Source organism: Marmota monax, unplaced genomic scaffold (assembly GCF_021218885.2).
Source record: "Marmota monax isolate L192 unplaced genomic scaffold, Marmota_monax_Labrador192_F-V1.1 WCK01_AAM20220418_F8-fsc00253, whole genome shotgun sequence".
NCBI classification, from domain to species: domain Eukaryota; kingdom Metazoa; phylum Chordata; class Mammalia; order Rodentia; family Sciuridae; genus Marmota; species Marmota monax.
In genome coordinates, this window is record NW_026695237.1 from 1,163,966 (window position 1) to 1,189,680 (window position 25,715).

The 25,715-nt window shown below is 39.0% G+C and overlaps 2 protein-coding genes and 1 non-coding gene across 7 annotated transcripts in view; 2 read left to right on the top strand and 1 right to left on the bottom strand.

Moving 5' to 3' along the window:
• The window catches only part of Pisd (phosphatidylserine decarboxylase), a 121,946-nt gene that overhangs the window by 69,239 nt on the left and 26,992 nt on the right, over positions 1-25,715 (top strand). The gene's annotated exons all lie outside the window — the stretch shown is intronic.
• The window catches only part of Sfi1 (SFI1 centrin binding protein), a 75,451-nt gene that overhangs the window by 19,258 nt on the left and 30,478 nt on the right, over positions 1-25,715 (bottom strand). For all 4 annotated transcript variants that reach the window (XR_009226265.1, XM_046439430.2, XM_046439431.2 and 1 more), the window contains exons 7-15: positions 25,039-25,156; positions 22,298-22,400; positions 15,173-15,329; positions 13,620-13,781; positions 11,519-11,589; positions 10,445-10,537; positions 9,161-9,258; positions 7,313-7,379; positions 2,633-2,763 (exon numbers count right to left, since the gene is read on the bottom strand). Coding sequence is in view for 3 of the 4 variants with exons in the window: in XM_046439430.2 (XP_046295386.1) it covers positions 2,633-2,763; positions 7,313-7,379; positions 9,161-9,258; positions 10,445-10,537; positions 11,519-11,589; positions 13,620-13,781; positions 15,173-15,329; positions 22,298-22,400; positions 25,039-25,156 (1,000 nt within the window). In the remaining variant the exon portion in view is untranslated. The remainder of the gene's footprint in view (positions 1-2,632; positions 2,764-7,312; positions 7,380-9,160; positions 9,259-10,444; positions 10,538-11,518; positions 11,590-13,619; positions 13,782-15,172; positions 15,330-22,297; positions 22,401-25,038; positions 25,157-25,715) is intronic.
• LOC124089475 (small nucleolar RNA SNORA26) lies at positions 3,186-3,304 on the top strand. The gene has a single exon (XR_006850744.1). It is a non-coding gene; the product is annotated as a small nucleolar RNA SNORA26 (small nucleolar RNA).

A 25,715-nucleotide genomic window follows, 5' to 3' on the forward strand; every position in this document is an offset into this window, starting at 1 on the left:
ACCCCAAACAACTCCGTGAGAACCTGTCTTTAAATAAAATACAAAATAGGGTTGGGGATATGGTTCAGTGGTTGAGTGCTCTTGAGTTCAATCCCTGGTACTCCCCTGCACCACCCCGCAACGAGAAATGTATCAGATTCAGTAAAATCCCAAACAAAATCCCAAAAGGATTATTTATAGAAACTGGCAAACTGATACAATTTATATGGGAATGCACATAGACTGAGAATACACAAAACAGCCTTGAAATTTCAAGAATAAAATTGAAGGACTTGCCATCTGGTTTCAAAAAATATGAAGATACAGTAGTCAAGAGAGTATGATAATGACATAAGGATAAACAAACAGATAAGTACAACAGAAAAGAAAGTTCAGAAATAGATGAATATTTATGTGGCAATTCAGTAGCAAAAAAAACCTGTAAAAATATCTTGATGGAATGCTGATTATCCATAATTTGTGAAAATGCATCAAACCACTTGAAATCTGTGCCTTTCACTGTATATAAATTTTGTATCAATTTTTATAAAAGGTAAGCTAGTTTTGTCTCACTCTCAGTATACTTTACTAAAAGACTAACAGATCATAATTTTAGTTATAATTCATGAGATTCTAAATTCTATCTGTATTCCTCAGACATACCTCACAAAAAATAAATATTTTTTTTGAAACTTATTTGCTAAACTCCAAACCAATGCTATAAACATTTATCTACCCTGGCAGTTACAGGTCAAACTAATTATGAGGGCTAGAGGGATTGTTTCTATTTTGTGCTGATCACTCTGCTTGTATTTTACATATATTATCCCATTTAGTTTTCATGACAAACTATGAGACAGGGACTAGTATCAAACCATCTCCACTTTTTATTTGAGGACACTGAGACTCGCGTATGAATGACTGCCGAGGGTCACAGGTGGCAGAGCAAAGGTCTGAACTCAGGCCTGATTGACTACTTGCTAGTCAGACTCCCAAATCCTCAGCTCCCTCACAAACCAGGAAGGCAAGTACCTGAAAACTTAAGTTTTCTAAAAAGTCCAACCATCAAGAACTGTACAAAACCTAGATCAGGCCTTAACTGTCCTTCAAGTCTCCTGGCTACTCCCTGCCTCCAATTCACTCTCCAGCCTTGGTCTCCAGTAATAGCTCTAACATCACCCAAGCCTGCTCCCCAGCAAAATTCCTTTTAGAGGTTCCTCTTGACCATTTGGAAAGTACCCTAAAGAATTTGGTCCCCATACCATGTAAAATACAAAAAAGCAAGAGAACCAATATAACAAATTATTAGTACTAATGCAATTTCTCAAATGGATCTTATACCATTCTGGTACCAATACAGGAACTAGGTAAAGGTGAATCCACTCTATCTACAAGATAAAGGTAGAGACAAGACTTGTCCTCTTTCAGTTTTTATTCCCATGGCCACTCCCTAAAAACATTCCTTTGGCCTTTGTACTCAGGAGCCCCATAGTTCTGGGTGATCCTTTCAAACTAGCACCTGGAATCCACCAAACTCAAGATCACCACCCAACTTTCCCATTGAGTGTATACCCTGTCACCTCTCCATTCTAAGATGATGTACACTGTACTCAGGGTAATCTCCAAAACTGTCAGCTGCCCAAATATCTGTCCATCATGTGTCTATAGGACCAGTCCAATCCACAGTTTGGCCTTTCTCATTTTGTGACTCCAGTCATTGATCTTCACCCTCCTGATTCACAGGAAGCCTTCCCGAAGTACTTTCATGTTCCCCAGTCACCTTAGCACCAATTCTGAGCTCTAGGATTTGTGGTCTGACATAATTTGGACTGATCTATTCTCTTATTTTTCAATTGTTACTTATGTATCAGCCTTATCATCTTATAAGAATTTAAAGCTCCTACAAAGTCATCAGAAAGACCTTTCTCTTGATCAAGTGGAAATTACCTGGACTTTGGAATACATGTGGATTTAAAACCTTATCTCTGATTGTGTCATTTATCATTCTGAACCTGTTCTTTCAGGGCTACTATGAGAAGGAAATCAATGAAAATAAGATGTCATATCATAAGTGGAATGAGCTTATATATATATTTTTTCTTTCTTCCATCATATAATGCCCACACAGTGGCTGACACACAGTTAGCAATTAATGATTTCTTCATTATATCCCACCAACATGCAGTGAAGACCTGCTACAGGTAACTTTGTCCCTGTGGTGCTGAAAAGATGTAGCTCTGCTCCTTGGCCATTCCAATTTTGTTGATGACTATAATGTCAGACTTCAAAAAGCCAGCTTGCAGAACAGGAACTAAATATTTCAGGGAAATTATACTCAAGAATGCCTGCTAAGCAATGCAAGGTCCCACCACACTCTGATCCAGGAAGCTAATGGGAGACTTTAATCGAACTCTCAGCAGCATGAAAGGAGGACAGGAACATAAAACACAGGCTATTTTTTAAAGCACTTGCAAAAGTTTTCTCAGTGGAGATACTGGCTGTCTATTCCTGCTACATAAAATCAATAAGCTCACATTACTGAAAATTCAGGAAAAACCAGTGGTTTGGGGGTTGGGAGGCTTAGAAGCAAAGCAAATGGGCTGTGTGGTCAACATAGTTAGATGTGAGTGCAGAGAAGAGTTGTAGGGTATACCTGTGAAAACGTGCTGCTCTTGTGTTGAGGATACTTTCCTGCTGGTGCCGTCTCCAGAATCTACTCCATGTGTGGAAGACAGTAGGCAGGATTCTCTGTTGGAAATGACTGTCTGCTCTGGCCTGCAGGAGCTAACACAAAATAATAAATGTCTTTTGCTTTGCTTTCTCTCCACCCCCACAACAAATGACCTTCTATGTCATATTCTTGAAAGATTCCTTCCTATACCATAAAATTGAGAAAAAGTTAAAAATCATGTTTGATATCTGCCAATAAGCTAGGTAGAAAAGTAAAATATGACAGCTGAAATCTATTCACTTCTTTAATGACACATGGCCTGAGCATCTCTTCATATATATAAACACAAATACATATATATGTATACACATATATATTTAGATCAATATGCATATATACATACATACATTGCGCATATTCATGTATATAGTTCCCCTAATGTTTAAGAGATTTTCACACCCATTACCTGTTTTATTGTCTGTCAGCATTTAACTCAAATGTGTATGGATTTTTTGAGCCTTAAAAATGTCATTAGGTGCCCTTTTAAGGTTGATGCAGTGCTATAAGAGGCTAACACTGAAGGATAAAGGAAACCTTTATAAAACACAGAGAAGAGACTACAAAACTCTTTGAATACTGCCTGCAGTTACAGCTAAAAGAAAGAAAAAAGATGTCATTAGGCCAAGCATAATGTTGCAGGCCTATAATCCCAGTAACTCTGGAAGCTGAGGCAGTATGATTGCAAGTTTGAGGCCAGCCTCAGCAAAGTGAGGCCCTAAGCAACTTAGTGAAACCATGCCTCAAAATTTAAAAAAAAAAAAAATTAAAAAAGGGCTGAGGATATAGCTCAGTAAAGTGCCTCTGGGTTTAATACCTTAAAAAACAACCAACCAGGCTGGGGTTGTGGCTCAGTGGTAGAGTGCTGGCCTAGCATGCATGAGGCACTGGGTTCGATCCTCAGAACCACATGAATGTAAAATAAAGATACTGTGTCCACCTAAAACTAAAAAATAAATATTAAAAAAACAAACAAAAAAATCAACCAACCAACAAAAGCCCTTTGCCATATTTGTTTTAAATATACATACTTCTTTCTAACCCTATAGTATGTCTTAATTTTTCTGTATTATATATTTGTCATACAGATTCTTTTTTTGGCGGGGCGGGGGGGATTGAACCCAGTGGCACTTAACCACTGAAGCACTTTTTATATTTTATTTAGAGGCGGGGTCTCATTGAGTTGCTTAGGGCCTCATTAAGTTGTTGAAGCTGGCTTTGAACTCGCAAACCTTCTGCCTCAGCCTCCCGAGCCACTTTGACTATAGGTGTGTACCACCATGTCCAGCTCATACAGATTCTTTAACATTTCATGTAATTAGAAAAGGCTATCATTTCACTGATATATCAGTAGCAAAATAGACACTGACTTAAGAATCTGTATGTATCCAAGATCCAAAATTTTGGGGGAGAAAGACATATGAATGTAGAGGAGGCCATTAAAATATGGCTTCAAATTCTTTGATCCTCCTTCATTGAGAGAATTGGCCTATGTTCCCCCTCCTTGAATTTGGGTGCGATATTGACTGCTTTTTCCACTTTAACCACAAGAGCACAGTGAAAGTGATACCAGGTAACTCCTGGGCTACATGAAGGGCCACACATCTTCTGTCTTGTTTACTGGAACACTTAATTTTGAAGCCCTGATATCTGATAATCCTGAAACCACCATGCTGTGAGGAAGTTCATGTGTGGTCTTGCACCATGGCCATAAACAGACACTCTCTGGTTAACACTCCCAGTTGAGCCCAGTGTTTGAGTCATTTCAATCCATGAACCAGAGGCATGTGAAGAAACTTGTATATGATTCTTAACTCTTGCCATTTGAATCTTCCCAGTTGAGGCTCCAGTAATCACGGAGCAGTAACCAGCCATTCTTATTATGTCCTTTTTCAATTTATGAGCATCAGAATCCTTAAGCATAACAAAATGATGCTTGTTATATGCCACAGAGTTTGGGGGGACTTTTTTTTTTTAGTGATAGTCAGAACATTGTGCATATGCGTGTGTGTGTGTGGGGGGGGGGAATACATGGGTACACATACTCCTACCCACACAGAGGAAAGATCTGATTTATTCACCAAATGTCATTATAACAGGCAAGCTTATGAGTTCTTTATTTTTCCTCTTTGTCTTTGTGCACTTTTAAAACTTTCTATTGTGTTGATACATTGCTTTTATTTTTACTTTTTATTATGGTATTTTGAAACATAAACAAAAGTAGAACCAAAAGTTTAATGAATCCCCAGGAACCTGTCTTCCAGCTTCAACAATTAACAAACATTTTGCCATTCTGTATGTACTACTTTCTAAAAAGAAAAAAACCCACAATAAATAATATTTTTATCTTTTCCTAAAATAGAACAAATGTGCTTGTGGGACATGTAAACTGTGCCATTCAGATTGTTAGCTAAAGGTTTTTAAAGGCAATCAAACAGTGCTCTTACTACTTTTTGGACCTGTCTTCAAACTCTGCCTTCAAAAGCAGGGAAAGTTAGAACAGTAAGAGAGGAAAGAATGCTGACCCTTGACTTTCTACCTGTGCTTGGCCCCAGGGTCAAGGAAAGATTCTATTCTGGAAAGGAAATAAAGGGACCATTTGATTTCTACCTGGAATAAACCCAATCTTTCCACCCTGGCACTCAAGTCATTTTCTAAAAGGCCTAGAGACATTCTGTTGACCTTGCATTAAATACACTTAAGAGAATAAATGGCCACATAATCCAAAGAGATATCAAAGAGTGCAGTAACTCTAAGCATTTTCTATGTATGGAAGGCAAGGTAACACAAAACAAAACAATCTATGTCCTGGATTAGTACCATCCAAACTCCCAGAAAAAAGAGGATACTTGGGAAAAACTCTTACATGATCAACAGCACTTCATGCATTATTTGTGCATTCATTTATCCACACATTAGCACATATTCTATGCAGAGCACTGTGGTCAAGATGAGAGACATACTATACCCCCAAGGAGCTAACAGGCTGGCAGGAGAGAGGGGCCAGAAACAAATGTGCAATGATAAACTACACAAGTTGGTGGGGTTGGGAGTGTGGAAGAGAGGGAAACACCTGACCTAGAAGGATAGTGAGGCACAGAGAACTACAGGTATAGTGAGAGGCAAGCATGTGCACAGGTCATTCGGGAATGAATGGCAACTCAACTGGCCAGAGTGCAGCTGTGAAGGAAGACTGGTAATGCAAAGGAGAGACAGAAATAGAGAGGGACCAGCTCCCAGAAAAGCTTGTATGCCTTGCTAAAAACTGTATTCTATCCCAAAACCATGGGGAGCCAGCCAAAAACTTGAGATTCACATGTGAGACTAGCAGCAGATGGAGATGGGGGTGGGGAGGGCAATACAAAAATAACTGAAGAGTTTGGTTTGTGTCTTCCTCTGATTCACTGCCAAGGTCAGCCAAAGGGGTCTTTTTGAGGAGGGGGTAAGAAGCATTTAAACCCAGGGGCACTTAACCATTGAGCCACATCCAGCCCTTTATGTATTTTTTACTTTTGAGACAAGGTCTCACTACATTTTTTAGGGTCTCACTATGTTGCTGAGGCTGACCTTGAATTTGCAATCTTCCTACCTCAGCCTCCAAAAATTGGTGGGATAACAGGCAAGTGCCAGGTTGTGCCTGCCTAAGAAGGGCCCTTTTCATGCAGATATTATTAACTAAACAAACATCCCCGAGTCTGAATGTAAACTTGAAATCCTTCTCATGAGATTCAGTATTCCAAACAGCTACTCCTAATCATTAGACCCAGCACTGAGATCACACTCACGTGCCACATTGGCACTAATTTGTAAGCCTGTGAGAACAAGAATTCTGCCTCCTTTGTATCATAATTGTATCTTCAGTACTTTGCAGTGTCGGAGGCACTTTTTTTTCCTAAAAAAAGTAGTTCCTGCCAGGTGTGGTGGTACATGCCTATAATCCTAGCAACTCGGAAGGCTGAGGCAGGAGGATCTCAAGTTCAAGGACAGCCTCAGGAACTTAGCAAGACCCTGTCTCAAAATAAAAAATAAAAAGGTCTGTGGATATAGCTTAGTGGGAAAACACCCCTGTATTCAATCTTCAGTACCCAGTACTGCAAAAAAAAAGTTGCTTTTTTTTTTTTAATATAGTATTAGGGATGGAATTGGTAAAGATGTAAATGGCTCACAAGAGCTCACTGATTTTTAAGAAAAACCTGCATTTTTGTAGTAGATGAAGGAATGGAGTTATGTAACAATAATGGAGTTATGGAGCTGGGCGCGGTGGTGCACACTTGTAATCCCAGTGGCTCGGGAGGCTGAGGCAGGAGGATCATGAGTTCAAAGGCAGCCTCAGCAACAACAAGGCACTAAGCAACTCAGTGAGACCCTGTCTCCAAATAAAATACCAAATAGGGCTGGGGATGTGGCTCTGTGGTTGAGTGCCCCTGAGTTCAATTCCCAGTACCAAAAAAATAAAAAATAAAACAATGGTGGAAACTGAAGGAAATACCTTTGAGCTTTTTACATCACTTTCTCCTCCAAATCATAACAAGATTTCAAGGTGTAAGCATTTTCCAAACCCAAGAATGTAAGAGTAGAGCTATTTGCTATTAAAGTATTCCATACCTGCTTGTATCTTTTCTTCTGCATATACTGTAACCATAATTTTATATACTTGCGCAGCAATGTTACCCTGAAATCAAACACAGAATACCAAGGTATTATCAATTCATACTTTTGGATTTTAGGTTTTTAAAATTCTGTTTTATTTTTAAGTCAGGTGAATCCAGGTACAGTTAGTTCTCGGGAGGTATAAACGCACACTACAAATTTACTAGTTTCATTCCAGAAGAGAAGGACATAAGAACCAGACACCTAACATGAAACCTGTCAACTCTGATTTGGATTCTTGCTTAAAAATGCTCCAAGCCTAGTGTTATAGTTTAGATGTGGTGTCCCCCAAAAGCTCATGTGTGAGACAATACAAGAAGGTTTTGAGGAGAACCTTCTTCAATCTTATTTGAACTCATGATCCTCCTGCCTCAGGTCCTAAGAGTCTTAACTTAATCAATTAATCCCTGGTGGAGTTAATTGAGTGGTAATTAGAGGCAAGTAGGGTGTGGCTGGAGGAAGTGGTTCACTGGGGGTAGGGTTATGGGCTACATATTTTGTATCTGGAGAGTAGAGTCTCAGTATGCTTCCTGATCACCATGATATGAGCTGCTTCCCTCTGCTACACTCTCCCGCCATGATGTTCAGCTTCACCTCGAGCCCCGAGGAATGCAGCTGGCCTTCTACGGACTAACACCTCTGAAACCATGGGCCCTCAAACTTTTCTTCCTTTACAGTTGTTCTGGTCAGATCTTTTAGTCCCAGCAGCAAAAAAGCTGACTAAAACACCTGGGAATATAGTTCAATGGCGCAGTGTCTGCTCAGCATGTATAAGGACATGAGTTTGATCCCTAGCAACAAGAATAAATAATATAAAATGCTCCAGAACTGGACCTATAACTATGCAAATTATTGTGAGGAAGGGAGGGAGAGAAAGGGAAGAAAAAGATATTGAACATAGCAAACATTTCTGACAGTAAGAAAGTTAATAATGGCTACCTCTGAGGAATTAAGAATTAAGAGTTACAGGAAGGGGAACAAGCAACTTTTTTTTTGGTACTAGGGATTGAACCCAGAGGCATTTAACCACCAACCCAAATTTCCAGCACCCCCACCTTTTTTTTTTTTTTTTAACAGTTATTGATGGATCTTTATTTCATTTATTTATTTGTTTTTATATGTTGTGCTGAAAATCAAACCCGGTGCCTCACACATGCTAGGCAAGTGCTCTACCACTGAGCCATAACCCCAGTCCTTTTTTTTTTTTTTTTTTTTTAATATTTTATTTAGAGACAGGGTCTTGCTGAGTTGCTAAGTGCCTCAATAAGTTGCTAAGGCTGGCTTTGAACTTGTGTTCCTCCTGCCTCAACCTCCCAAACTGCTGGGATTACAGGTGTGTTTCTATACTTCCTTCTACACATTATGAATTTTCCTCACAGATATGGTACTTTTATTTATTTTTATATTTATTTAACTGAATGACTAGCTCTAGAATACTGAGGACTCCCTGTACCTTCAAGACTGAGCCACAAACAGCTACTGGCCTGACTCTTTAACACTACCAGTACATAAATTCCAAGACGTGAACATCATAATGCCTGAAAGACTAAGGCAGTAAGCAACCAAACACATACCTCAAACTATGAGGGCCAAGGCCCAGTACAAAATATCTCTATTCTACTTCTCACTTGATCAGCCAAAAGCAACATGAAAATTCAGGAATCACTGGTTTACAACATGGCCTTTGCCCTTAAAAGGTCTGTCTATAGCACTAACTTACAACAGGGTGAGTGATCACTCCTGGAAAACTGTTAAGAATCATAAGATGTCTGCGAGAGGCGTAAGTTGAAACCAGAGTCCTACCTGTAGTGACCCCAGGCTGCAAGCAGTAAGGAATGCTGCTCTTTTTCCTCCTTTTGCTCAATCTGAAACTGCCAGAGGTTCCAGAATCTGCGTAGCAGCTAAGGTAAAACAGGGGAAAAATGAAAGTTTACTACAGTGAAAAGTAAAAATGATCACTCTTTATCTATTAGTGAGTGAATCCTTACTACAATAAACCCCTGAGTTCCCCCCAAACAGGTATTACCTAAATGTGGAACAGCAAACACACATGAGCTTTCAAAATAATTATGGTTGAGCTATGGAGCTGTCCTTGACCAATGTAAAAGTCAAAGGGGTGGTTCTTTCAGTCTGTGGAAATTTGGACGAAGAAGTTATTCCTAGTCATGGCTTCATGGAAGGTGAAACCATTTTAAAGTCACTTTAGAAATTAAAACTAATTTGGGGCGGGAGATGTGGCTCAAATGGTAGCGCGCTCGCCTGGCATGTGTGAGGCACTGGGTTTGATCCTCAGCACCACATAAAAAAATAAAATAAAGATATTGTGTCCACCTAAAACTAAAAATAAATAAATATTTTTAAAAAGAAATTAAAACTAATTTATCACATATTACTACCTATAAGTAGTCTTGCAAAAATGTTTTAATTTCCAATTATTCAAGCCCTTAGGCCCAACTTTTAGTTTATAGAAAGTTGTTAGAATAAAATGACTTCAAAAGGAAGCAATCAACAGCCAGGTACCATGGCACATGCCTGTAATCCCAGCAACTCAGGAGGCTGAGGCAGGAGAATCCTAAACTCAAGGCCAGCCTCAGCAATTTAGTGAAGGTCTGTCTCAAATTAAAAAATATAAAGGGCTAGGGATTGGGGATATAGCTCAGTTGATATAGTGCTTGCCTCGCATGCACAAGGCCTAGGTTTAATCCCCAGCACCATGACACCACCACCACCAAAATAAAATGAGAATAAGGAATGCTTTACAAAATAACTGGACAATATTTTTAAAAAGCCAGTCATTTTTAAGAAAAAGTATACATTATGCTAAGTGAAATAAGCCAGTCACAAAAGTTAATGCAGATACTGAATGATACAGACATTAAGATTTGAAGTCTAAGGGCTGGGGATGTAGCTCAGTGATAAAGCACTTGCCTACCACGCACAAGGCCCTAGGCTTAATCCCAGCAGTGGGGTGGGGGAAAGACTAAAATCTGGACAAATCTTTTGGCACATATGTTAAAGGGGTACGGGGGGGGGGGAGGATAAATTAACTATCAGAAGGGTTCCCTTGATATAGAAGATAACCCTCACCATGATGTCATGCTGCCGGTAAGCAAGATTCCTTCTTATTCGCTGGAGGTGAGCACAGGTCACATTGTCTTTTAAGGCTCTAAAGCAAAAATACTATGCAAAAAAGAAAGGACACAAGTGATTACACAGAATCAGTAAAGTCTTAGAAATAAGCATAGACAGAGGAAACCAGTCCCAGAATCAGGGTGCAAAAAGCTCTACAAGTGCTACTCAGGATTGCTCCATTTCCCTGAGAGTTTCCTTGCTTTGAAATTCAACAGACAGCCTAATACAAGCCAGCCTGCACTGCAGAACTCAGTAGTATTGGTTAGCCCACTGCCTACTGCCTCATCTCCGACCAGGAGGATCCCCCCAAGACCCACATGAGAATTTCAGAGATAAAGATCAAACATCAGCTTATCTCTCTCAAAGGAAAAAAGAGATTTTTTTTTTTTTTTTGCCTATGGTAGTTTTTTGTTTGTTTTTATGCCACATAAGGGTCAGTTCATACATTTATATAATTACAAATATAATTTTGCTAGAGTGGGGTAGAAGGAATCCTTGGAGAGAAGGGGGCTTGGGGTAAGGGCAGGATATCCAGTTCTTGCTCACATCACTGCCCTACACCTTGGGATTTTGTTTTCTGTGACAGAAGAGAAGTTAAGGGTTTTAATTATGTGTTCTATGGAAACTGAAGGGCTTCTTAAAGTCTTTGAAGACCACTTCATGTGGTAAGGGTGGGAGAGAGGAACTGGGTACCACAGAAACTCACTACCCAGATCTTGCTTCAAGCTCAGCATTGCATCTGTTACAGGTTAGTCTTCTGCCACTAAAGAAGGATCAGATCATATAAAACCCCCCAGGACTAGACCACTGAATCCCTCTGACCCTATACCATTACCTTCTTGATCCAAAATGTAAACAAGGATACCCACAATAAAAAAAAACCAAAAAAAAACAAACAAAAAAAAAAAAACGGTTTCATGACTAAAACTAAGCTAGTGTGGAACTGGTTGCACTCAGTAAGCCAAAGTTAGTTAGGGTCCCTGGGTGGAGACTTCAGAGCGGAACCATACCAGGCTGCTTTGCTCTTACCAGCAGGCTGCGCCGGTGGTACCCTTCTGCTGCTTCACACTGAGCAGCTTCTTCTGCACACAGCAGCACGTCTGCCAAGAAGTTAAGGCCTCTAGTCTCAACAAGATTCATACCCTGCACATCCACCTAAAAGGTCATGGCTGCAGGTGGGATAATATCCACCTCTGTCTTCTGATGACCCAAGAAAACAGTAGAAAAGGGGAATCATATGAGTTATTTATCAAACAGCTGGCCTTGCTACCTTCCCCCTTGGATGCCCACTTGATAAGAGGCAAAAGGTACCAGAGATAAATTACCACTGATTTTGGTAAACATTTCAAAATCACCATAACAGAAGCAGAACCTGCTCCTTCTCTGAATTCTTTTTTTTTTTTTTTTTTTTTTAAGTTTTAGGTGGACAGAATCTCTTTATTTTATTTTTATGTGTTGCTGAGGATCAAATCCAGTGCCCCATGCATGCTAGGCGAGCACTCTATCACTGAGCCACAACCCCAGTCCCCTCCTTCTCTGTATTCTGTTTTGGTGTTAAGATCCAGTTAGATGTTTGAGCTAAAAACCTTGGAGCTATTTCAAAGCTTTTATCCTCCCACTTCCCCAATCTACTCAGCTGCCGCACCCATCTGCTCTCCTCCTAGGTCTCTCCTCTCCATTCCCTGCCATTCTGCCCCAGCAGTTCATGTGACTTGTCCCTCATATAACTGGTTAAATGTGACTCTTCACAACACTGATTTCCTTGGGCTAGCTAGCATTTCTCCTCCAATCCAGAACTGTCCTTCCTAAAGCCCAATCTAACTATCACTTGTCTTCATGAAAACCTTCATAGGCTACCCATGGCCATTGGAAAAAACACAATTTCCTGGGCACTGCACACCAGAGGTCTACAGCCTGGTTCCTCAGCACAGACCCGCTCACAACTCACTACAGATTCTTGAATGCTCTTCCTCACCTGTAAGCCATGTAAATGCCATTTCCTTCCACCTGAAATGCCCTTTTCTCAACTATTCTGCTAGAAGACCAAGAACTGATACAAATCTTTGACAGCACTTATCTTACCATATTGTCCAGACCCATTTTCATGTCTATTTTCCCTAATAAACAATGAACTACTACTGTAAGTCTTAGAGTTTTCCCATATCCAAGCACTTATGCACAAGTTTAAAACAAAGCTAGACTTTGATGAACAAACAAATGTGTGGATGAACATCCAAAGTATTGAAAATTCTCATATTGGGCACATACTATGGTGGGGATAGTGATTAAGAACATGTGCACAGGAGTAAAAATCTAGGTTCTGCCAAAGACTTACCATACTATGAAAATCACTTAGCCTCCCTGAATATGTTTCCTAACCTATAAATGGAGATGGTGATACCTACACCATAGGATTGCTAAAAGGATTGAGAAGATAATGCATAATGCTCCACAAAGCAAAAGCTAAATACATGGAAACTATGCTCATAAAAATGGTGTCATCAAGAAATACACAGCTATGGCTATTTCTACCATCTAATGGCTAGAAAAAAAGCAATGAGCAAGGTGTGATGGCACATACTTGTAATCCTAGCAACTCAGGAGGCTGAGGCAGGAAGATGGCAAGCTCAAAGCCAACCTCAGCAACTTACCAAGTCCCTAAGCAACTTAATGGGACCCTGTTTCAAAATAAGAAATAAAAAGGGTTAAAGAGTTGGGAACGTAGCTTAGTGGTTAAGTGTCTGTGGGTTCAATTCCCAGCAACCACCATCATCATCATCTAAAGAAAAAAAGCAGTGAAATGATAACAGAAAAAAAATAATAGGACAATAGGATTACCTGGGGGGGGGTGGCTATAAAAAGGGAAGCAAACAGGACTGCTAACAATGTTCTATTTTTAAGTCAGGTGATGAATACACAGGTATTCATTTTATTCTTTTTCATTAAACTATAAATATAAGTAATTGTTTGTATGTATAGTCCCAGTTTTAAAAGTTTTAAAAGGTCAACAGAGATAAAACTGGCTTAAATTGTTCGGTAGATACTTTCACCTTACATGTATACACATGGTGCTGAGCTCAGGCTGGTCTGGCTGAGGTGGCAGGCAGGCCTGAGTTGCTGAAAAGGATACAGTGTTTCCAGTGTGTGAAGGCCCTTCTCAGGGCCATCCTCTTGGCCAGTTCCTCCACCAGGGCCTGGTGGGCATACAAGTTCTGCCTCTGCTCCCAGGCCCACTGCCAGTCACAGAAGTATATCTGGAGCACAGTGACATGGTAGAATTGCTCTGCCATTTCTGCAACAGAGAAATAACATAGGTGCTGCTCTTCCCAGATGTGATATGAGCTGAAAGTATCTGTAAGATGAACTGAAACCTGCTACTAGCAGAAAGCAAGGATTTAAGGCTGCTCCAAAAAGAATCCTTTAAGTTTTTTTAGGCTGGAGGTATAGTTCAGTGGTTCAGCACCAAAAATAAAAAAGCTCGTTAAACACTAGGAATCTCTGAACTATCTCTGCTCTCTCCAAGGAAAGAAAAAGGTCTCTGATTTTAGGGAAGAAGAATCAATAAAATCTACTCAAGCACTGAGGCTTCTCATTAGCTACTGATGTATAGGAATGATGCTTTTAAAGAGGACTTTGTTTTACTTTTACCACTACACAGATTCCTCCAGGATAGAAATCAGGGACCTAGTCAATGACACATAACTTTGGTCACCATGTTGGGAAAAGTTTTCAGCCAGGCTGATCCTAGTCAAACTCCTTTTACACTAATCACGCAATGGCCTAATAAGCTGAAGCTCAGGAACTGGAAAGCAGTCTATCCTGATATTCAAGTGTCATAGTTGGAAGCAGGAAGATGGCAAGTTCAAAGCTAACCTCAGCAACTTAGCATTAGTCTGTAGCTCATCATGCTAAACACACTCCACCTTCCAGCACTAACTATTCTAGTGCTCATCTATCATTATTTTCAAAGGACATGGTAAAACCTTCCCAGAGACAGAGCTGGCAGACTACATTTTTGCAGGGAGGCTTGGGTGAAAGCAGGAGAGCCTAACCCAGTGTCCAGCACAGTGCTTGACTTACTTCTATGTAAACTCAATGAATAAGTACAAAAAGTGTACTAGTGATCACATGTTGATATTACTTCTAAAATTAATTGGTGAAATAAACCATAAAAATAGTATCCAAAAAACTCAACATCATAACTCACACACATTTATACAACTGAGGACATACAAAAATAATCCAAGAATCTATCAACAGAATGAATGACTAAGCAAATTAAGGTAAGTAATTCTATAATTAAAAAAAATAACATTCATGATGAATAAAGACATGGAACCATGTCAAAAAAAAGCACAATACAAAATTATAGGTACATCATATTAATCCCAATATTAATAACACTATTTGAAATAGAATACATGTATTAATCACAATAATTAAAACCACATATGAATAAAGTATATGCACAGAAGGTCAAAAGGAAATAAATGTGAATTGAGAATGATGTATTTTTGTCCTTTATCTTCTTTCACCAAAATTTGTAGAACATAGTTATATTTCTTTTTCATAAAGAATCAATGGCAGCAGGAAGTAGAGTGATCACATTTCGATGTGTTATTACTTCTGAAACTAATTGGTGACCAGACCCTCTATTTTGAGAGCCTGGGCCTCCCTACTTACTGTTCTGCTGTCTCTTCACTCTGCGCATAAGCAGGTATTCAAGCCAGGCCTTCAGTGATATCCGTTTTTGCCAGCACTGATGGTGTCGCACTGCAGAGACCATCTTCTGACTCTCCCTCTGGCAATGAAGAAGCTGTTTCCGCCACCTTGACCAAGTCTGAAAACCAGACAAAAGAAAACAATCAAAGGAGAGACTGACCTGGGCAAGGTGATGCATGCCTATAACCTCAACAATGTGGGAGGCTGTAGGCAAAAGAATCTCAAGTTCCAGGCCAGCTTGTGCAACTTAGCAAAATCCTGTCTCAATAAAAAAATTAAAATGGCTGGAGATACAGCTTAGTGGTAGAACACTTGCCTAGCAAGTGCAATGCCCTGAGTTCAATCCCCAGTACTGAAAGAGAGAGGGTGTTGGGGACAGTGGGGAAGTACAGATGATTTGGGGTGGGGGACACAACACAAAACAGAAACACATTGGAAAGGCTAAAATTAGAAACAAGGAAGTGACAATCCCTTAGCAGGATCATAAGTTATGGTAATTTGGAGTGAATGGTCTTTATTTACTTATTTTTATTTATTTATTTTGGTACCAGGTGTGCTTAACAACTGAGCCACATTCCTAGTCCTTTTTTGGGGGGTGGGAGTGGGGAGAGTGTCTCACTAAGCTGCTTAGGGCCTTACTAAGTTGCTGAGGCTAGCAAAACTTGTGATCCTCCTATCTCAGCCCCATGCATCACTAGCATTAAATGCATGAACCACCATGTCTGGCTGAAAGTGTTTAGGGGACAGACAGATGACAATGGTGGAAACACAAAGTTAAGAGAATAATTTATAAAAATGAGCCCACTGTGCTGACCCCCATATGCTTTCTTTGCCAAAAAGCAATTCACCTGCAGCCCTGCCTAGCCTAAGTGGACAGGATAAGTCACATTCCTCAGCAAACTGAGGCAGGGACAAAGTTCAGGCAGTCAGTATAGGTAATGAATGATGGGGGTCAAGAGAGTGACAACTAGTTATCAAACAGAGAACAATGGGTTGTTAACGGTCAACCTTCGAGATTGGTCAACCTCTGCAATCAAGCTCCTTGGCACTCTGAGTTGCTGACAATTAACCTCCATGCTGCTGCTCCCAGTCATGTATACAGGGAAGAAAGAGAAGACAACAACTAAAGAGGGGGATTCTGGGGTCTATAAGAAAGCAAGTCGCACCCCCTCCCACAGACAACCAGCTCTGGGGACCTTCTCTTCAGAGATATCTGTCTCTATCCTTCCCATTTCTTAAATAAAACTTGCTCTCTATGCTTGCTTCAGTGTCTCTCGGGTGTTGAATCTTCAATACTGGGGTCCAAGAACCCGTTCCCAGTCTGTACTGGACCAGTATCAAAAGGATGTTTCAGAAATGCATTCTGGCTGCACATGGTGGCATATATCTGTAATCCCAGTGACTGAGGAGGCTGAGGAATACTGCAAGTTTGAGGCCAACCTCAGCAACTCAGGGAGACCCTCAGTAACTTAGTATTCAGTGGTAAAAGCAATAATTTAATAAATTAATTCTCTTGATCCTCAGCCACTCCCCCAAACATTGTTTCCAGAAAGTTACTATTTGTGGATTAAAAAAAAAAAAAAAAGTCAGGCATGGTGGCATGTATAGAAAGATTGCTTGAGCCCAGGAGCTTAGACCAGCCTGGACAACATAATAAGACCCCATCTCAACAAACAAAAACACCAAAAAAACAAACGAAACAGAATAATAAAAACCAACAAGCAAACAAGCAGCAGGTATAATCCAAGGGGTGATAAAATTAACTAACTTTATCTTCCCTGATGTATTCCTCTATATGAACATAACAGCCAGCATGTTTCTGTTGTTGTTTGCTCTGGTTATCACATCACTTAAATCTCCTATAAGAATGAACTTTTTCTCTTTTATGCCACTTATCTATTAGAGAAACCAATTCATTTATCCTATAAAATGCCTCATATATTGAATTTGAATTACTCTCTCCTTAAATATCTTTTAACTTGTTCTTCTGACCCCTAGATTTCCTACAAAGTGACAGATTTGTATTGGGCTTGTTTGGAGTCATGTTCAATTCTGGCAGAAAAACACTTCATGAATGTGGATGGGTACTCCCAATTACACTGTATCATAAGGCACATGTTTCTAGCTGTCACCTTGTAGCAATGCTGAGGTTCTTTAGGCTTCAGAAGGTCTGAGGTCTCCATTATGTTTCCCAGCATCCTTTCACCTGCAACCTAGATCTGCATCCCCATGAGGAGTGGCAAAACAGGAGTTTTCTATTTCTAATATGCCTGCTACATTTATTAAATGGAATTTTATAAAGAAGTTGTCTAACTAACCATCTAGTTTCTTGGTTAATATAGATTGTACAAGAAAGGTGGGATATGTGCTTAAATCCCATGTTTTCAATTCAGCGAATATAATAAATATTCAAATAGTATTTCAAAGTTGCCATAAGTGATATATTTGTTGCTCAATTTTACCTTTTTGGGGGCTGGGGGGGACCAGTGATTGAACCCAGGGGCGCTTAACCACTGAGCCACATTTCCAGCCCTCTTTTTAATATTACTTTTTTTTAGTTGCAGATGGACACAATACCTTTACTTTTATGTGGTGCTAAGGCTAAAACCCAGTGCCTCATACGTGCTAGGCAAGCACCCTACCACTGAGCAACAACCCCAGCCCCCAGCCCTTTTTTGGTTTCTTTATTTTTATGTGGTGCTGAGGATCAAACCTGGCACCTCGCACGTGCTAGGTGAGTGCTCTATCACTGAGCCACAACCCCAGCCCCATTTTTTTTTAAGAGAGCAAGAAAGAGAGAATTTTTTTTAATATTTATTTTTTAGTTTTTTTGGTGGACACAACATCTTTATTTTATTTTTATGTGGTGCTGAGGATCCAACCCAGCACCCCTCGCATGTCAGGCAAGCGCATTACCACTTGAGCCACATCCTCAGTCCCCATTTTTAATATTTTATTTAGAGACAGGGTTTCACTGAGTTGCTTAGGACCTTGCTAAGTTGCTGAGGCTGGCTTTGAACTTGTGATCTTCCTGCCTTAGCCTCCCAAGCTGCTGTGATTATAGGCATGGGCCACCACATCAATTTCACTTTTTCATAGCTATTCCACATCTGGGATGATGGGACACAATGGGTTAATTCTGTTGCCTTCATTAACTTTCAAAGAGTTGAGTTAATGCTCTAATGACTCAAAATAATGATGAATTTTTAAAAAAATCATTTTGAATGCATGAATTTTAGGATATATTTCTCAATCCATTGCAGGCATTTTTTTTTTTTAATGTCCCAATTTTTCTTAAACTCATGGGCTTCAAATTGGCTCTCATTGGCTCCTGAATCCTTCCAACACAACCTTACTTAAGCTTTTGTTAATTTCCTCTTTTTTTTTTTTTTTTGTACCAGGAATTAACTCAAGGGCACTCAACCACTGAGCCACATCCCCAGCCCTATTTTGTATTTTATTTAGAGACAGGGTCTCACTGAGTTGCTTAGCACCTCACTTTTGCTGAGGCTGGCTTTGAACTCGCGATCCTCCTGCCTTAGCCTCTGGCTAAGGTGTGAGCCACCACGCCTAGCTGATAACATACTATATCCAAGCTTTATTTTTTCTATTTCCTGCCTGAGACTTAGAATCATCTATTTCTCAAATAGCCTTTGTGCCTTTTAGTGGGAAATAGAGGCCATAACTTGGGCACTGAAGATACTAAATGCTACACTCTTGCCACTGTTTCTAAGTCTTTTCAGTAAAAACATTTACAAATACTTTTTAAAGATAAAATAAAACCATGGGGGGCTGGGGTTGTGGCTCCAAGGAAGAGTGCTTGCCTAGCATGTGTGAGGACGCACTGGGTTTGATTCTCAACACTGCATATAAATAAATGAATAAAATAAAGGTCCATCAACATCTAAAAAAATATTTTAAAAAATGAAACCATGGGTCCAAACTGATATTTATATTTCCCAATTACAGATCACAGGGCTTTTTATTTAATTTATTTTATCCCTGTATCTTTTCTTTTGCACTAAAAATTCTGAGTCTTAATGGCAGTGACATAGTTATTTGCTTCATCTCCTGATGTGGCTATAATAGTTTCAACATAACAATTCCAAGCCTAATAACAATAAGACCACTGAACACATTTTCAGATTGCTTAGCAGTCTTTTTTGCTTCCTCAGAATCCATTCCAATAGGAATGAACAGGCAAACTATGTACCATGATTATTTTCTGCCACAAACTCCATATGTTTGCTTTATTTTTGCTTTTCAATTATGTAAAATGTTTAAATGTTAAAACTATGTAACAAAGTTAATTCAGGAGGTACTCTTCCTCCTCCTATATGTAACTTTTTTTTTTTTTTTTTTTGGTACTGGGATTGAAGCCAGGGGTGCATTAACACTAAGTACTCAGCCCTTTTTTAAATTTTATTTTGAGACAGTGTCTCAATAAATTGCTTAGGGCCTTGCTAAATTGCTGAGGCTGGCTTTGAACTTGCAATCTTCTGCCTCATCCTCCCAGGTCACTGGGATTACAGGCAAGCACCACCATGCCCAAGTTCTAAGTAACCATGATGACTGCCCTAGCCTGGTTTATAGAGATGTTAAGGATTAAGAAAAATTACTTAAGGGTAAGTGCTTGGTAAAACCATGTAATATTTATAGACAAAGGCATTATTACATATAATCCACACAATGAAGTCCACTCTTAGAGACTCATCTGGTTTTTTAGTCTATGTCAACAAAGTTCCTTGATTACTCACATTTTTCACTTGCTGACTCAAAATGAGTTTTTCTCCCCAGTACTATGAACCAAACACTGGGGCACTTTACCACAAAGCTATAACCCCAGATCTTTATATATACATATGTGTGTGTATAAATAAATAAATGTATATATATACACACACACACACACACACATATATGTATAGTTTTTCAAAAAATTTTTGGGTAGATGGACACAATATCTTTATTTATTTTTATGTGGCGCTCAGGATCAAACCCAGTGCCTCACACATGTAAGGTAAGCAGTCAACCACTGGGCTACAAGCCCAGCCCATATATATATTTTTTTTCTTTTTTAATTTTGAGGCAGGGTCTTGCCAAGTTGCCCAAGCTTCCTTGAAGTTGGTATCCTCCTGCCTGTGTCTCCTGAGTCATTGGGATTACAGGCACAAATCACCATGAATGACCTCAGAATGACTTTTGACACTTTATATAAAGTTAAATTCAACCTCAAACCCAATCTCAACATCTTATCACTAAAAATATTCAATCAATTCTGTAATTGCAAACTTTGAAGACTACTGCAAATGTTCTGATCAAAGTAGGATGAGCAGACTGAGTTTATGGCCTCTCAAAGTGGGTATCTGAAAGGAACACTCATACAGTTGCCCATCAATGACAGAAAATCAGTCTCATTATGCTCCTATGTTTACAACAATGTTCCATTTGTCAGTTCCATCTCCTTCCTGAGATTATAGGTCTCATAAGAACAACATAGCATGATGGTTCAGAGAATGGCTTTGCAATTTAATTTGGGTTAAATCCTGGTTCTGACCTTTGTTATGTATATGACACTGGTTCAAGTTATTTAATCTGCTTAGTTTTTTCAATAATAATATAGGGTTTAAGGAAAAACAATTATGAAAATCAACTGAGATAATGATGTAAAGCACTTAATCCAGGGCCTTGCTCAAATAAGATCACAACAAAAGTTATTGTGGATTAGGGTTTAGATCAGTGGTAGAGTAGTTGTGCATGTGTGAGGACTTAGGTTCAACCCCTGGCACTCCAGGAATAAAATAAAAATAAAAAATTATTGTTGCTGCTGCTACTATAATTATTATTGGCAAGAGCTGTATCTCTTTATTCCTTGCAATTGTCTTGAAAGATATTAGGAGGGCTGGGGTTGTGGCTCAGCGGTAGAGCGCTCGCCTCGCAAGTGCGAGACTCTGGGTTCAATCCTCAGCACCACATAAAAATAGTGGTGAAAAAAGGTATTGTGTCCAACTACAACTAAAAAATAAATATTAAAAAAAAAAAAGATATTGGGAATTCATGGGTGCTTTTCCTTAAAAGGTCTTTGTAAGGTATATGGTTTCTGCTGCAATTACTCAACTCTTGTCTGTTCTTGTAGCCTCAAAGTACACACATGATAAATGAAATAATGGGTGTAGTGGCATTCCAATAAATCTTTATTTACAAAATCAGAAAGCAGGCCAAATTTGGCTTATCAGCCAAAGTTTACTTATTCTGATCTAGATGACTGTATATACTACCTCCTTCCCCCCATTTGCTGGGGATTGAACCAACGGCCCACACATGCTAAGTATGTGCTCTGCCACTTAACTACACACACAGTCCTGTATATGCTGTTCGGCATGTCATCTGTATATACTTGTACAGACTATGCAATATGTTGTCAGATTAAAAAGATACTGCTCCTACATTTAGTAACAGATATATTTTTTTCCTACTCCCTGTTCTATTTTCTATAACTGACTTGGCAACCTTAAAAAATACCCAGCAGATATAAAAAAGTGATAAATTCAGAGACACCAAATATAATAAAAAGTTTTACCACACCATAGTTTAGGTACAATTCTTAGTCCTTTATAACTGACCAAAACCTAGTGACTGCCCAAAAAGAAACCCCTGAGACAAACAAAACTGAAAAGGAACATCAATTTCTTTTTGGCTTAATTTCTTTTCTGCCTGCATTACTTTCCAATTAGCTGTAGAAAAACTGTAATGAGGAAATAAGAGTACACTCCTGTTTCTTTAAATAGTTTGTAACTAATTCATAAACCCCCTTCAGTTCCATATTTACCAGAAACTCTCAAAAACCATGGGCATCACACCTGGGACAAGTCTCTGTGTGTTTCTAATAGCAGTACTTTTCTGTTGAAAAGCTCAGCCTTCCATACTACTTCTGCTACCCACCCTCTCCTCAGCCCCCTGAGCTGACCTCCCAGCAATGGGCTACAGCAGAATGGCTTCCTATTGGAAGTCTTACCCTGCCCTTTCTGTGTATGAGGCTTAACAACACAGAAAGAGGACACCAAAACCCAAGTTTGCTGAACTCACCTGTAGCTGAAGGCACAAGGCCCTGTGCTTTATAGCTGTGGCATGAAGAACCTGGCTCATGTAGGCCTGTTCTAGGTGCCATCTCCACTTGCTCCACCACACCCTGGAAGAGCAAATTGAAGACAGAAGTGAGAAAAAAAACACCCAGAAAAGAGAAAGGCCATTATAGACTAGGCCGCTCACTCTCAGCTCAAGTACCTTCCCTTCATAGTGCCATCTCTAAACTGATGCCTGCTAGATCCACTACCAAAACAAAACAAAAAAAAAAAAAAACCCACAATAACAATAATCAAGAAACATTCTAGAGTTGCCCATGTGGAAACTGATGAAACCTAAAATCATATCCAGCTTTAGGCACTACAGACTTCCTCTGGCCTACACAGTTTATTTTCTAAAACCTTGAATTATTGCCAACATTTTTAAAATGAGGATCCAGGTACAGTGGCTCATGGCTGAAACCCCAGTGACTCAGGAGGCAGAGGAGGCAGGAGGATGGCAGTTTGAGGATAGCCTCAGCAACTTAGAGAGAACCTGATTTAAAATAAAAAATAAGCTGAACGAGGTGGAGCACACCTAAAATCCCAGAGATCTGGGAGGCAGAGGTAGAAGGATTATAAGTATGAGGCCCGCCTCAGCAACTTATTGAGGCTATAAGCAACTTAATAAGACTCTGTCTCAAAATAAAAAGTAAAACAGGGTCGGGATGTGGATCAGTGCTTAAGCACCCCTGGGTTCAATCCCTAGCATGCATGCATGCATGAATTAATTAATTAATTAATTAATGAGCTGGGGTGTGTGGCTCAGTGGTAGAATACCCCTGGATTTAATCTATAATACTGCAACAAATAAATGAATAAAACAAATATTGAAAAAAAATTCAGAAGATTTTACTGAATAAATTGCACAAAAAAATGGCTTTTAGATTTCCAGTCTTCCTGGATCCCATCCCTTCCTACTGCCCTAGCCAGGTTTTCATTTCAGGCTTGGGTTTTTTCCTACCTTTTTTTGGTGGTCCTAGGGATTGAACACAGGGCCTCATGCATGCTAGGCCAGCACTCTACCAACTGAACACATTGCCAGCCACTCCTTATTTTCTAATTTGCAGAAGGAAAACAGTCTTTGAGAAATTGAGAGTTTGCAACCTCTGCTTTACAGAAACAAATTGCTGGCCTGATCACAAAGACCTCTCCTTTCTCCTAAACAAGATCATGCTAATGAATATTCATGACAAAATCGCTAGCTAAATTCATTTTTAGGAATTTAAAAAATTATAAGGGTATGGAGAAGCAGGGAGGCATGAACCAAAATTGATTTCCATGCATGAATGAGTTTGTCTGGATGAATCAAAATACTATGTAAAGCCATTAAGTTCTAATTTAAAAAAAAAAAATCTGGGCTGGGGCTAGCTCATCCCTTCTTTTTGTCTAGCTTATTCTACTTCATAATTATTACTTCAAACAGCAAGTTTTGTAGCATGATTTTTTCCTTCTTTATACATACAAATACATATTTATACATATTCCTTCTTAGCTACATATAAATAAATAAAGGTCTATCAAACTATATATATATAGTTATAGTTGATAGATAAATATATATATATAGTTATAGTTGATAAATAAATAAAATAAAGGTCTATCAACTATAACTATATATATATATATATATATTTTTTTTTTTTTTTTAAAGTTATGTCAAAAAACAAAAACAAAAAAAAACTTTAAGGAATTACAAGTTCCATGAACATAGCCCCAGCACCAGTATAGTCCCAGAACATTTTAAGGCCTCAATAAATATACATTAAGTAAATAAATTGATTGTATAAAATATATTTTCCATAGATGCAAGTAGAACTGCATACTATTTCAAAATACTGAATAAATTTAAAATAAATTATGTTATTATTATGTTATTTCTATTTAAATAATTTTTTTATGTCCACTGATGTTCTGGACACTGCTAACTACTTTAAAAATATTACTTTATTTATTCTCAATGGCAACCTTGAAAGACACTCTATGCCACGTAAGCCTGTTTCACAGACGAGGAATCAGAGACTTGGAGAAGTGAAGTGACCCAATAATATATGCTGGAACAGGGTTACAAATCCAAGTCAGTGAAGCTGCAAAGCTATCCATGCTATATTTAGTGCCCAGTTTTTCTGGGCAGATGCTGAGCTTTCAGTATACTGCCATTCAGGACCCAAAGAACCATCAGAGACAATATATAGGGGAATTAGTCTCATTATAAAGTATCTCATTGGTACACATATCACAACTACTTCATGTTCTTCCAGTGTGTCCACAATGCTGATGTGATGCAATGAAGAGCATAGCAAGGGTGGATGAGCCCTAGTTTTACCAATTATAACTTATATGAGTTCAGACAAGTTACTCAACCTTCCTGAGTCTATTATAAAGTTTATGATGAGAATTAAATGAGATACTTTACATTAAAAAATTAACATACATACTAACTTAACACAGGGTTTCTTTAAATTATTTTTTAAGGTCATCATTAAACAACAGCTGTTGAACATAGGGTTTATAACAGAGTAATATACTCAATAAGTATTTATTGTGATTATAAGGAATCATGTGATTAATCTTTTTGTTGAACAAGTTATCAATACATATTTATTAGGCATAAGCTGTATTCAAAACATTTTTTAAGGCGGGTTAAAGAAGCATGTTGAGGTAAAATAATGGCTGTTAATCTGTAGGGTAATTGAGCATACTCACCGTAAGATACTCTGGTGCCTAAACTCCAGAGCAGTGGTCTGCATCTGCAATTTGGTCCTACGAACAACCACATAGATCAACCAGGACTTCCAGGCTTGTCGCATCTTTTGCTTTGCATCTAGACACAGAGATGTTTTTTATGTTTTATTTTATTTTTGGTGCTGAGGACTGAACCCAGGGGCACTTAACCAGGGGTGAGCCATATCTTCACTCCCTTTTTTTGAGACAGGGCCTTGCAAAATTGCTTAGGACCTCACTAAATTGCTGAGGCTGGTCTAGAACATGCAAACCTCTTGTCTCAGCCTTCCGAGTGACTGGAATTACAGGTGTGCATCACCACACTCAGCGAGAGATAGATGTTTTTTAAAGGGCTGACAGAGGATGTATTACTCTGGGTTACAATGAAAGCTCAAAGGTGCTCTGTACTCATCCAGTCTTTGAATAGTTAAATCCCTACAGCCTTCAGGTGCCCCCTGCTGGAAATGTTGTGAAGTGGTACAAAATTAAAAGGACTCAAAACAAAAACAAGGATGGCAAGTACAAAGCATTTACAGGAAAACCAACATACTGAACTGTTCAGAAATCCTTCACTCTAAAATTTCTTATTTTAAATAAATATATTTTCTACAGTATTTATAGATGAAATGAAGTGAATAAACAGGCAGCAAAAAAAGGGA